Source organism: Lepidochelys kempii, chromosome 8 (genome assembly GCF_965140265.1).
Source record: "Lepidochelys kempii isolate rLepKem1 chromosome 8, rLepKem1.hap2, whole genome shotgun sequence".
Taxonomy (NCBI): domain Eukaryota; kingdom Metazoa; phylum Chordata; order Testudines; family Cheloniidae; genus Lepidochelys; species Lepidochelys kempii.
In genome coordinates this window covers 64,523,452-64,537,673 of record NC_133263.1, presented here as the reverse complement: position 1 = coordinate 64,537,673, position 14,222 = coordinate 64,523,452, and the positions used below count along the sequence as shown (strand labels likewise).

The window sequence follows — 14,222 nt, the reverse complement described above, 5'->3', positions numbered from 1 at the left end:
CACTTCCTCCATTCAATCCTCAAAGAGGAGCCCAGTTTAAGTAGTTGGTCAGTTAAGGGTAGCAGGTTTCAGTGCTCCTCTTAGGAGCCTCAATTACCACAAAATCAATTCATTTATTTTTCATTTAAAAAAAAGGATGGTCTGGGTTTATAGAGATCCTGAACTCCCCACAGCTCCCATTGACTTCAGTGGGAGTGGGAGTTGCATATGCTCAGTGCTTCTGAAACTACACCCACAAATTAACGCATCATTAAGTTTGAGAAAGTAAGCACTCAAAAGTCAAGAAAATCCAAAAGCTAATGTTTCTGCTTCAACATCAAATTGGTTTTAATGCACATGGTATATGTTTTATTATTAATTTACATACCATACGGTGAATTGGATGTGCAACATGGCCAAGTTAATGTCGCAGCAGGAAAACGGTTGTTTATCATTTCCTGACTTCTTTGAGTGCTTGATTCTTCAACTTCAGTAATGTACTAGTGCTGTTTTATGTGTTTAATAGATCATTGGCTTGAATGTATTCCACTCATCAACTGCTGATATTATGATTGATTTCAGAGGGAGCAGTGAAGGACATTTTTTATTTGGCCCAGTATTGTAAAATTTCTGCTTTATGCATTTTTCATTGCGATTATATTATGAGGTAAAGGAAATTTGGTATTGGTGGGAATTTTGCTGCACAGACCACCTAATGCGAATGGGACTTGGTGCATTCTTAGGGCCAGCTTTTGTTTTTATCCCATGCCAAACCTCAATGGGACTACTACCGTCCATAAAGTTATTTGTGTATAAGTGTTTGCAGGATTGATGATTTATTTTATAATTTCTTCCTTTGGATTACTTGTTAAGAATTTTGGGGTAGTTTGTTTAAGACACAATACAAAACAAAGCTGAACTAACAGCATTATAGGCTAAAATAAAATTCTTAACTTTAAAATAATCTTAAAACCATTACTTTTTCCACTATAGAACTAACCTATACATAGCGGTAATAAAACTGTTAGGTAAAAGTGTCTAAATATATTAAATAGAAACATCTGATGTGCATCTGTGATGGTATAAAGTGGAGATGACATGACTGTTGCCAAAATGACTGCACTATTTGTAAACAGAATGGACCAAATTCATCTCTGGCATAAGATCTCCCCTGGAAGCAAATGCCAGTTGCACCTGTTTATGGAAGGGCTATCTATAGCCCAACAAAAGACTCTGATTCAAATTCTGCTTTTACCTACATGCTTGCTGCTCCATCTGAAGTCAAAGGAATCTGTCCCTTAGAAAGTAGGAAGGCCCTAATTTTGAAAATACACAGGAATAACTTTGTGAATAGCTGCATTGAGTTCAATGGGACTACAGGCATGCATAACTGTTTGCAGGATTAGGTTCTTGTGTATGCCTTTTCTGTTGTTCTTTTCTCTGAAGGCTCTTCCTGGTGTGAAGGCCTAGATCCTGAAAGCTGAACCAAATGAGCAGACCCATGGATCTGCTTGCAGGATCTGGGCCTTCCTAATCTGTAAAGACCAAATACTGCAAGACATGTTTAACGTTGTGCGCTGTGAAGAGTTGCATTGACACCAGACTCTTTCAAATGGGAATATTTGCAGTGAGTAAAGGTAGGAATATACTTAAATCTTTGCATGACTGGAGCCAATAGGATGAGTCTTTGGCTTAGGGAGCCAGCTTTCTGGTTGGGAGAGAGTAGAGCAGCCACCTCTGCTTTACTCTGGATTAATGAAGGCATTTCTAAAAAGTCCCCCTTTCTGTGGGGATGAAGGATTTTGCAATGTGCTTTAGTAATGAGATATTTTAAATCTCTGACACAACATTTTATTTCCCTTTCCCTCTTCCTTTGGTGTGTGTGTAAATGGGAACTCCACTCCTCTAAACCTGTAACAACCTGAGAACCCAGCATGAAGGCTTTGGGGCAATGAGGTGAAAAAAACCAACAATTTAGCTGTCTGCATGTTTTTCTTTCTAAACGCCTGATGGAGGAACAGTGCCCAGTGGTGGGTTTTGGGTTTTTTTCCCCCTCGGTCTAGGGAAGCGTTAATTATAACGAAAGGAGAAGTTGAGGCGCCTCTCGGGGTGTTTAGAGGAAACGTGCAGGGCTGTGCTGGACGGGAACTGGACAGCCCCCATGGGGGACACAACGAGTCAGAGCTTTTGGAGCCGGGCCCCTGCCCTGTGCCTCCGAGCGCCGCCAGCGCGGGCTTGGGGCCGGGCCCCTAGGGCAGAGGCTACTGCAGCAGGCCCGGGGCCGGTGCGGGGACCGGGCAGCCTACACCCCGCAGCGTGTCCGCGGAGCCGTTCAGTCCCGTCCCCCCGCGGCAGAGCCGCCCCCGGGCCCCGCGCAGGTGACACTGGCGCTGCTCCGGCCACCGCCGAGCTTCCTGCTTCCCAGAAGGTGCCGGCGCCGCGGCAACAGGAACTGAGGCTGGGAGGAGGCGGTGCCGCCGCTCCCCGCCGCGCTCACGGCCCGAGCCGGGGGAGCGGAGCAGCCATGGGCCACCGCCAGCAGCCGCTGTAACCTCCCCCGGGGCCGGCGCGTTCCTCCTTTCCCTGCCGGCCGGGCGAGGTGTTTCCCCGCGGGGGCGCGGAGCGGCCGCCCGGGGCCCGAGATGTGACCATGGACAGCAGGATCAAGTGAGTGCCGGCGGCGGGGCAGGCAGGGGGAGCGGAGCGGGGCGGCCGAGGCGGCTCTGGGGGCTGCGCTGGAGGGAGAGGGGAGGAGGCACTAGGCCTCAAAGCCTCCCCCAGCCTGGCGGGGTGTGGGGCAGGGGCCTGGCTCTGCGCTGGGCACGTACAGGGGGCGGCTGAGCAGAGACCCTTGGCACGACAGGAGCGGGGCTGGCACGGCAGCCCACACGGCAAAACCGCCCCTTCCCCGCAGGTGTGACACTGGCAGCCTCAGAGTGAACAGCTGGTGGCTCCCCACCCAGTTCTCCATCCCCCCGTGGAGACGCCCTGCCATGAATCCTGCAGCCCGCCCCACAAGGGGAGCTTGTCCACCCTCTCTGCCTTATCATCCTTTATTCCCAGGGAGAGACTGTAGAACCCACACTCTGTCTCTGTCAAAATGACCCCCCTTCAATCATCAGAGACTGTCTACCTGCACCTTAAAGTGAGCCCCACTGGCTAAATCCTTCATCACCAGAGTGAGATAAAGGTACACAGAGATTTATAATAATCTTCATCCCAGTGAGGGAGTGCCCCACAAGTGGGAGAATTGACAGGCCATTGTTTCTGTCTCTGGGCTCATACACATCATAACTAGTCTTCACGGAAGACAGTGCCAGCCTAAGGTTTGGTACCTACTAAACATCTCAGAAGAATGGCCATGATGACTTGTTTGGGTGTTAGGTGGATTACAAAACCAATTCTGAACAAACTTTTACACTTCTTCTTTTTGTCTATTTATTGCCTCTTTGGATCTATTGCCAATAAATGGTGATTTTTAAAAAATATTCCAGCTATTTTACTTGACTGTCATATTTGAGAAAATTACAGGCAAATGAATCCTGGTTTTGAGGAACAGCTACAAAAATAGTGTGTAAAACTAGTAACATCAAAACAGAGGTTGTTTATAAACATTTCTTCTAAGGAATCTAACAACATCTCTTTATTTGATTATTGAAGAAAATTACTGTTTTTCAAGACGTTAAGAGACTAATTCTACCTCGCGAGAATGTTAGTGTAACCCAGATGTGTTGACAAACTTTGATGAAGTAAATTTTCTGTGATGGTTTGAGGCTACTTGCCCATTGTAAGGAGTCCCATTGATTTCCTTAATTCAGTAATTGACGAGAGGTTAAATCTGTATTTTGTAAACTGACAGTAATCTATATTTATGATGAATAAGTATGCTGCTATTTAATAGTTATAATAGAAATGAAAGCCAGCCTGACATATATCAGACTAGTTAGACATATTTCTTGACACTTCTAAGTCTAAGTAACACCTTTTGTGTGGGAGGTGAAGAGTAAACCTAGAACTTTTCTGTGGAAGCAGACTTTGTGGTGGTGTACTGAAGGAAGCAAACACGTTTTCACACGTAAATTCAAGAAGTTGAGCTCTGAAGTCCTAATCCTGTATTTGAGACACGGTTTTAATGGAAATGAACATGTTAAATCCAGCATTCTGATTTTCCACTCCGTCTTTAAGGAAGGGGGAAAATGAGCCAAAAGAGCAAACACATACCTAGGTTTAAATTTCATTTAACCCTTTTATGGTAGAGGGATTCCACTCTTCTCACTACAGGCTGGGTTCTTACAGCTCAATTTTGTCCTCATTTAAACGAGTGCAACTCTGATTAGATTCATTCTGATCTTGCTAGCTGAGGGGAGAAAAAATGGATCATTTTCTTTTCTGTTACACTCCAGTAAATTTCTAGTAGTCTGGATTTACACTAGTGTAACTGAGAGCAAAACTTAGACAAAAACAAAACTAAAAACCCCATAAGAGCAGAACTAGCTCATTCAGGATCCTCTTTCAAGATTTTCCAATTGAATAATTTGAAAAGTGATGCAGGGAAGGAATATGATGTGGGAAGATATGTGACTGTTGCTCAGAAATGCGATATCTCAGTCTTAATATAAATGCATATCATCAATACTTGGTGACAAAATAAATGATAGAAAACTCATTAAGTAACTGGTGACCTGTGAAAGTTTCCTTCCAGTCCAAAATCCCTCTAAAACTTTTTTAAAAAAACTTGTATTGAACTATCAATATGTGATATATGCATCATTTTAGGTTTATATGTATCATTTTAGAAACCTGGGGCCCACTCTTGAATTCCTTACTTGTGAAAAACTGCTGACTTCTGTAGGCATTTTACTCAAGAAAAGAGTTCAAACCTGGGCCCTTTATGTGGTTACTTAGATAAATAATTGTTATGGTGGAGGTTATAATATTTGCTTTTACTATAAATGGCAGATTGCTCATCAGAATGAGAATTTAAATAACTCAGAATGGTAAAAATAAATTAAGGGTTTCTTCTGAACGTAACATAATAGATCAAGAAATTACTGAAATGTATGAGTTTATTCTTGGTCAGAGAATGTTGTATAATAATGGTACTCACGTGTGGCTGTTCGGTTCAAATAATTATTTACATTTAGGCTAGGGTTGGGTAATGAGCTATCAGACAACATATGCAAATATAATTCATAATTACTGGATTAATATTTTCTCACTAGTTGAATTGTTGTGTACAGGATTCAATCCTTAAACGTGCCAATGGCAGTAACTTCTGAAGGAGATGGTACGGTGACTGTCAAGTTTCAGTTGGTGACCAAATATATTAAAAAAGATAAATGTGTTAATGGCTCAGTTTGCAGGAATTAAGATGGAAGCCTAATCCTGGTTCACTCTCTTCATAATTTAAAAACAGAAGTGGTTCAAACTGGCGAAGTAAAAAAGGCTATCAGAGAGGCCCAAACTGATAGATAATAGAGAAACTAGCAGCATTTTTTCCGTCTGTAAAGTTCAGTTTTGTAAAGCAAACTGTCAGCAAGTTTAAAATTGTATTTACTTCAACATGACTTTCTAAAATGGGGTAATGACACAATGAAATAACTGAAGAGCTCTCAAACATATAAGACTGCGATTTATCAGTGTAATCACAGAATTTTGATTGTTTTAACTATCATCTAATTATCCTCAATTCTTGTTTCTGTTGCCTATTCTTTTTTGAAAAGTGTGTGAATATATTAAAGGATGTGAAGAAAAATATGACTTCTGAAATCTTACAAAACATCCAAATAATTGAGATTCTTTTTCTCATTTTCTAGTGTCAAATGGAGTGGATAGGATATAACATTATGGACACTGTAGAGAAGGCTTGATAATCTAGATCAGTGTTTTTCGGTTTGTGACATATGTATGACTAATCAATTGACTTGTTTTTTATTTCCAGGGAAAATCCAGAAAGTACATTTGATTTGGTACTCAAGGTAAAATGCCAGGCTTCTGAAAATGAAGGTAATGTACTCCAACTGTTGGCATTTATTTATAGAAACTAGGGACACAAATGATCTTATTCAATTATTTAGTCCACGTACCCTCTATTTTGTCAGCTCATGCTTTGAAATGTTGATAATGTGAAATTCTGTTAGTGCTCACTGCTATTATTCCAATTAATTTTTTCAGTTATTAATATTCTGATGATAGAAGGGGCAAGCATTTTCAGCAGTTTATTGTTGATATTGTGGTTTGTGTTACATACTTATACCATTTTAATTCCTATAATCTTTCATTCCATAAAATGTAGATTTAATAAGTCATGTCATTTTAGTGGTATGTCTCAGAACTGGGCCTTGAGTACTTTGATTTCTCCTTTTGTCTCTTTGGAGCTTTTCTCTTAACAATCACTGTTGAAAGAAACAAAGAAAAAAAAACTAAGTAGCAGAAAATAACTTTTACTGTAGCAATTTTGGAATGGTGCAAATGTTATTGTGAGCTGACCTGAATTGGTATTAGCAATTAGTTTCACACTCCTACAAGCACTCTGGTGAAAGAGATATGGTGCTGCAGGAATACTAACAAGATGACAATCCTAATCAGTTATCTGAGCAAGTCTTTTGGTTGCAACTTGCATGTAGGAAAACATGTAACTTCTCAGGTTGAAGTTAAAGTGCTGACTAGAATTGTGTGGAATTTCTAATGAGGGACTGACTCAACAAGAATGATGGCATATGACTAGTTTTACATCTTTTAGGACATCAGTATGCCCCCTTGAGTTTATTTCCTATTGAATTTTCTTGCTTCCCATATTTTTCCTTGTTCACTTATTCTCCATCACATCCTCTTCTTTCAAGCACACTGCTGTATTCCCTATTCTAATAATTTTCCTTAACCCTTCCAGCCTCTCTAACTGCCAGTGTATATTCTTCCTCCCATTCATACCCAGGCTTCTTGAATTTATTGTCTGTTGCCAATGCCACAGCTCCTCTACTCTGACTTCCTCCTGGATCCTCTCTGCATGGTAGTTTCCATCCATTTCACTCTCATGCAATTACCTTCATCGAGGCAGGATATTATATTCCGTTCCTGGTCAAGTTCTTGGGTGACTTCTTTATTTTTATCTTCCTTGACCGATCAGTTTCCTTCACACAGTTGGCTACGCTCGCTCCTTGACTTGCTCTCAGTGCTTTTATGGTTCTCTGTGGGTTTGGCTTTTCTTGCTCTCTTAATTGCTCCTCTTAGCAATTCCCATAGTGGCAACTTTCTGGTCATCTCCCATTCTCTTCCTCTTTCGCTATACTCTCTCCCTTGGTAACCCTCTGTCCATTCTCATATCCTGTATGATAATGAGACCCAGATCTCTCTCTCCACACCTGATCTGTCTCCCATGATCTGTCTTTGCTTTGTGACTGTCTATTTGACATCTTTTTTTGGATGTCCAGCCATATTTCAACTCATCTTCCCCTTCATCCGGGCTTGCAACTTTCATGTCATATTCAGTTTCTTTCTCCCCAACATATAGTCTGCCAATTAATCCGTCTGGTGCTTCCTCTCTGATATCTTTAAAATCTGTCCCTTCTCTATTCCTACTGCCAGAAGCTTGATCCATGCTCTTGTCATCTCTTGCTTTGATTACTACAGCGTCTTCATTTCTGACCATGATTCTCATGTCGTATCCTTTAAGTTTACCCAGTGTGCTGTTACCAGAAATGTTTGCCTCACCTACAGCTCTGTGATATCTGCATGGTCAAATCATACATTGGTGTTCAGTCCCCTTTTGCATCAAATTCAAACTCCTTATACTCCCCTTCAGGACTGCAAGGCTTGGCTTCTGCTTACATCTCAACACTAGTTTCTTGGCACTTCCCCAGCTCTCACTGTGTGTGCTATTTCAGTTCATCTTAATGCTCCTTTGGTTGTCTTCTGCTACAAGAGACTGTGTGCCTTTTCTCATGAGCCTCTTATATATGGAGTATGCTCATGGCCCTGTGTGCCAGGCTGTTTTGCTCTTCTCATCTTCTCAAAACACTCCTCAAAACATATTTTGGTTACTCTTCTATTCCTGTCCTCACTCCCAAATCTTCACACATTAAGTTTTTTTTTAAAAGGAAGCAACTAGATGGGTTCTTACCAAGTATATATTTTGATTTCTATTCCATATAGGTTCATATATCACCCTCATCACCATAGAATATGAACATTTGACAAGTGGTGCATTAAGCAACATGACTAACATCTGTGTGGTTCAGTCTCCCTCTCCCCAGGAGGAGAATTGTGTGTCCAGTGTAGTGGGGCTTTTTGGTAGGGTTTGGTAGATGTGATTATCCATTGTTCCTGACAGAGTTCATTTCACATTCTCGGAGCAGTCCCTAAGAAAGCTTGATCCCTTGCACAGATGAGTTTTATCTGTATGGTCCCAAGTTTTGTTGTACCTGTTGTGGCGGTCTTTTAGATATGCTTGGCCCAGGCCTTAATGCCGGGAAGCAAAAGACAGAGACTTTGAATTTGACTCACTATTTTATGAGGAAACTTTCGTAAAGAGCAGAGGACAGGTTTGTTGTGCTCACAGTAGCCTGTGTGGTGAGGTGGTGATGTGCTACAGTGTTCTGTACAAGCTGGGATTTCCTATGTGCTGAAGACTTCATGCCCAGCTATATTGTATTGCTATTGTCCAGATAGGAGATGAAAAAGATATGAATAAATGAGGTCAGGGCACCATCCACTATGATGGGATGGAGTCTTCTAGACAGCTAGAGATGTTGGAAAGCATCACTTGTGGATGATGCGATGTGAGCTCTTAGCATCAATGAGCAATCCAGGAACCACCGCAAAACTCCCAGCTGAACTGATGAATGATGTGGTGGTGTGCGCCTTCCACCAAAGGAGACTGCACTTTGGGTGCAGACTCTTCAGAGTGCTTTCTTCTGCCCACCTCTGTCTTGCATGGGTTGAATTTCAGCCAGCTGTTTTTAATCCATGAGCGGAGTCCAGTGCTTGGATGAGATGTTTGATGTTGAGTGGTATGGTCCTGTATGGTGATGTATAGGTAGAGCTGTGTCATCTATGTATTGCTGGCACGTAAGTCTCTAGTTTCGTACCAGTTCACCCAGTGGCTGCATGTTGATCTTGAATAGGACTGGAGAGAGAAATGAGCCTTCTGAAATATCACAAGTGAAAGGTCTAGTGGCTGAGGTGCAGTTCCCATCACCATTCTTAGGGTGTCACCTGTATATTATAATTTTCATCTTTCCATACTCTGGGCATCACATTAGATCAAAAACGCCTCGGGGCAGGGACCTGTCATTGTGTTTGCCTGTAGCACGGTGAGTACAATAGTAGTGTGTCAAATAAATACATCTGAGTATTAAGATTGGATTTATTTAAGGAATTATTGTACATGTAACAAGAGATGAATGTGTAATTTCTCTAACACAGCTTTAAAAACTGAGCACAGGTTTGTTTTACTAAACAGGGAGCTTTCCAGGTCGGTTTATTATAAGGCTAATAAATTTGACAGTTACACTGTATTGGAAGACTTGCCTTTAAACAGATTTTCATGCTATGATAATGTTTTGAATATATAATATATCAAAACAAGGTCCATTCACCTGTTTCTTTGCTCTTGCCCCTTTCTTTCCCATGAAAGAGAATTGTGTTTAAATAGGGACTTTCTCGCATCCCATCTGCTTCTTGTACTTGATCCTGCAGTGAAGTCATGGTTGAATCTGTGGCATCACTGTCATCACTGTTACTGTGGAAGTATCACAAGCACAGAATTATGATCTCCCTGCATGAGTGAGCAGCAGGAGAAGTTGAGTGAGGAGGGAGAAAGACCTTAATTTGACCCATATATCTTTTAAGGTTTTCATTTCAAGTTTGTCCTAGAGTGAGCTCCTCTTTTAGATTTTTCTGCATTTTGTTTAACCACCCTTTGTTGGCTGTGCTACAGTTCAAACAAACAAGTAAAAACTAGTATATCCCTGCTGTGTCTGACTATAAATAAGCTAGTATTTTTAAATAGGATGCTGCACACCTGTACCAGTTTGTTTGTGATGTGACACACAGAAATTAGCACTTTCCAAAGATGAGTTTTGACAGCTGAACATTTTTAAATAACCCCTAAAATATAACATCTTTTTTTGGAAACAGGCCTGACAACCTTGAAAGTGTTTTTTTTCAGATATAGCTGAGCAAATACACAAACAGTGTCATCGGATTTAAATAAACTGTGAGATTGGCTTTGAGGAGTAGTTGAATGATTAAAATTTATTGCTTCTATAGCCAAGAGTAAAATCCAATAAATAAATAAAATCCAAATGCATGCTATTTTAATTAATTGAAAACTTAATTCAATTAATACAATAGAAACTCAGAGTTATGAACTGACCAGTCAACCACACACCTCATTTGGAACCGGAAGTATGCAATTAGGCAGCAACAGAGACCAAAAAAAAAGCAAATACAGTACAGTACTGTGTTAAACATAAATACTAAAAAATAAACAGCTTTTTTCTTCTGCATAGTAAAGTTTGAGAGCTGTATTAAGTCAATGTCAGTTGTAAACTTTTGAAAGAACAACCACAGCATTTTGTTAAGAGTTACTAACAACCTCCATTCTTGAGGTGTTCGAAACTGAGGGTCTACTGTACAATTGAGAAACTCAAAATAGCAGTATTTGATTGACTATGGACCTTTGTTTCAACCTTCATCATTTCACTTCAGGAAATACTTCTAGTATTTATTTTGTTAGGGGGACAATGTATTTTCTGATGATGTAAGAATACAGACACAGAAAAAAGGCCTTAGCTAAGTTGGAGTATGTTGCATGTTACACTTTCAGCAGGGCTAACACTCTTGCTTTTGCCCAATAACTCAGAAAAGTGATAAAGGACTTTACAGTATATAATTGCATTTGAAACTAAATGTTAAATTTATCAGATTGAGATAAATTCTAGTAGATCATCCACAGGTAAGAAGCTCTGTTAAATCTAGGTCTACCTAGCCAATGGGAAAAGTTTGATGGCCTCATAATGGGGTCAAAACTGTGTTAGCATCAACTAGGGGTAGCTCGATTAGCACATGTTAGCTGATCACTGTGGATGGGCATTTCCCCTCCCCCCAAGATACATGTTAAGACAGAGTTCATAAAAATTAGACTAGTTTATGTGCAGCATGATTTTCTGCATGGGCCAAGAGAACAGTGCTAACACACTCTAGCAGCAATGAGGCTGTTGCTTGCATGTTTGAAGTGCAGTGTGAACATGGTTCTGCAGTAAATAGAGTAGACATGTTTACTTTATTTCTTAGAAAACTGCAAGATTGATTATTTCTGTCAGCATGTCATACCTTGATTTATTTGGCACATTTAAAAAAAAAAAGCATATGGCAGTAGAAGAAACATTTTTCAGCTGGCATTCTACATTCAGTTATCACTTGTAGAAACAAGGCACAGTTCGAAACCTGTCATTAATATTGTAGAATCTGGTTTGTTCGTTATATTATTCTAAGTAATGGTGTCAGTCTTCAGAATTTTATTTTTTTAACTTATATTCCAGTGTTTTTTGGTCTTCTATCTGGTAAAAGTGGCATGCAGTGTGTCCTTCTGCAACTTCCTCACAGTGGTAACTTGCACATGGCTGTTGTTTAGTTATAGCTGTGCTGCTACATTGAAACAAACTTTCTCTCTCTCCCTGGAGACCTTCCTTCATTTGAAGGTTATATGCTGCAGAAGCACCTTTTACTGTCATACCTTAGTGTAGAGGTTTGCTCATAGCTTAATTGAAGCTGTCTATTTGTTCACATCATTTTATTATTAAAGACAAACAGATTTTTCACTATATTAATTTTACTGAAATGTAGCACAATAGGCAATAAAAATATGCTATTTTGAATTGGAAAGTCAGCAGGCCACACAAGTTCTATGGACATGATAAGCTTTGAACTGTTGCATAGCAAATAAATTCCTTGAACTTGACCTCCAGCATATATATCTCTAGTAGATATGGTCTCTAAACCATTCTTCTCTCACTCCTTGAGAAGAATGTGACTCAAGTTGACCCTTTTCTGTTCAGGTGACAGTAAACTAATTTCCACCCTGGTTCTCTCACCCTGTATGCTAAGTTTGAGATGGTAAAAGGGGCCCAGAGTCCTTTAGGGGCATGAGGCTCCTGACGATATGCTGTTTTAACCATTCAAAAATCTTCTATAAACTGAAATAGGTCTAGGAGTATGCGATTTTTAGAAGAAGTTGCTTTAACAGTATAGATTACTTAGTTTAGCATTATTAATTCCAGTAACATAACTTCTTTTAGTAGGGAGCTATGTCCAAAGGTTATATCCTCAAAGGATATCCTTAAATGTTTCTTTTCCTGTCTTAAGAATCAGTTGGGATCCACTGAACAGTGTTAAATGCTGACTGTCTTTTGTTCATTGTTTGTACAGCACCTAGCACAGTGTATTTTGGACTGATTTAGGCACTACAATAATACACGTAATAAATACAAATAATGTTAGTAAACCCAGGAGATTTGTGTACTCTTTATTCCAAGTGATGTTTGCTTGGAAAAGACACATTCAAAAATAATGAAATTGTGCAAATCTCTAATTAAAATGAATTTTAATATTAAGTGAAATGGTTAGTTTCACTATGGTCAGGTCTACACCAAAAAGTTAAATTGAACTATGTGGTTCAGAGGAGTGACAAATTCCTGGCTGTGATGATTTAGTTGGTGTTGGTCCTGCTTTGAGCAGGGGTTTGGACTAGATGACCTCCTGAGGTCTCTTCCAACCCTAATCTTCTATGATTTTTTGAAAAATTCACATCCCTGAATGACATAGTTAAGCTGACCTAGTCCCTGTTGTAGACAGCTCTAGGTTGATGGACGAATACTTCCTATACTGTTGATCTAACTACCACCTCTCAGGGAGGTTGGTTAACTATATCGTTGTAGTGAGTGGCTACACTGAGCAATTCAGCTGTGCTGCTGTATTGTTTTAAGTGTAGACATAGACTGAGATCCCAATCCTGCAAGCAGTGAAATGCAGGTGGAAATCCCTATTGAATTCAGTGGGGTTCTGCACCAGAGTCTATGTTCATGGAGCTGCTTGCAGGATTGGGGTCTGCGTGCTCTGTTTGTTGGTATGTTGTCTTCCTCCCACTGCACAGAGCTCTTCATTAACCACAAACACTCTGTGGGTGTAACGTGCTGATCAGATAACTGTTTTCCTCTTCCTTTTCAGAGCATGACTGAAGTCTGATAAAAAAGCTAGTTAGATCAATGTAATGCACCAAGCAATCTGTAGTAATTTTGTTTTTTCAAAATACTTGAAAAATTCAGTAGAATACCCCGTTATTCTTCAATACGGATATTTTTAACTGCTGGTTTTCAAGTGGTGGGGTACTAAAGAGACGTTTACCTTCAAAAGTACTGATCTCTACATTTTTAAAATTGTCTGTGGCAGAAAGATGAATAAAAAGCAGCCACACACTTGTCCACTCCTATCAATTAATTTGAAATAAGTTTACTGTTGAAAAATGTATTTGAACACTTTCTTAGCAGTGTAATTACTTGAATGTATAGGTTATTATAAGACTTAACCAAATGGCTATCAATATAAACATAATAGGTGCTTCAAATAAAGATTAAATACATAGTGTTTTATTAAAAAAAAAATTAAGGCTTTGTTTGCCCCAATATGATGTTGGAGAAAATGTTCTGTTGCACACAGGCCTAAAGTTGTATTATGTGGTACATCCCTCTTCTAGACTTGTGTAATCTTTATGATTCTTGCTTTAAGTACTGTAATTGGATACCAGCATTTAGGTGTATGACAGGTTTGCTTTTTAAAACTTGTATCCCTTTCACAAGTTTTTGAAGTTTGTCTTTAGGTTTTCTTAAAAATTGTTTTTAGTAATATGGAGGAGTTGAGATTTTTTCATAGTTAGTCCTTAATTAAAATGTATGATGATGTTTGTGGTATTGTGAATACAGTATTGTGATGCTGCTTGTGGTAGCAGGGTGCTATAGACAATGGCAACAAAGCATTTTTGTATATGGAGTTTAGGTGTGCATGTTTGGACTTGTTACAGAAGAAGCAGTAAGCTGAATGTGATTATCTGTAAAAATGTTTACCCAAAATATGCAATATTTGCTGCAACATTGACATAACTGTAAGTGCATGTTGAAAATTCACTTTAGTTACAACAAATAAAAAGGGTTATTTAATTGTGGATCTATCATTATGAATATTTATAT

At 39.7% G+C, this 14,222-nt stretch overlaps 1 protein-coding gene across 4 annotated transcripts in view; it reads left to right on the top strand.

Annotated features, from left to right (window-relative positions):
* The first annotated feature begins 2,262 nt into the window (after nucleotides 1-2,262).
* DENND1B (DENN domain containing 1B) overlaps nucleotides 2,263-14,222 on the top strand; it is a 244,789-nt gene continuing 232,829 nt past the window's right edge. For 3 of the 4 annotated variants that reach the window (XM_073356748.1, XM_073356747.1, XM_073356750.1), the window contains exons 1-2: nucleotides 2,263-2,646; nucleotides 5,921-5,985. In XM_073356748.1, the coding sequence (XP_073212849.1) occupies nucleotides 2,630-2,646; nucleotides 5,921-5,985 (82 nt within the window). In that variant the 5' untranslated portion in view covers nucleotides 2,263-2,629. Of the gene's footprint in view, nucleotides 2,647-5,920; nucleotides 5,986-14,222 lie in introns of those variants that run through there. The other variant, XM_073356749.1, reaches the window with a different exon arrangement.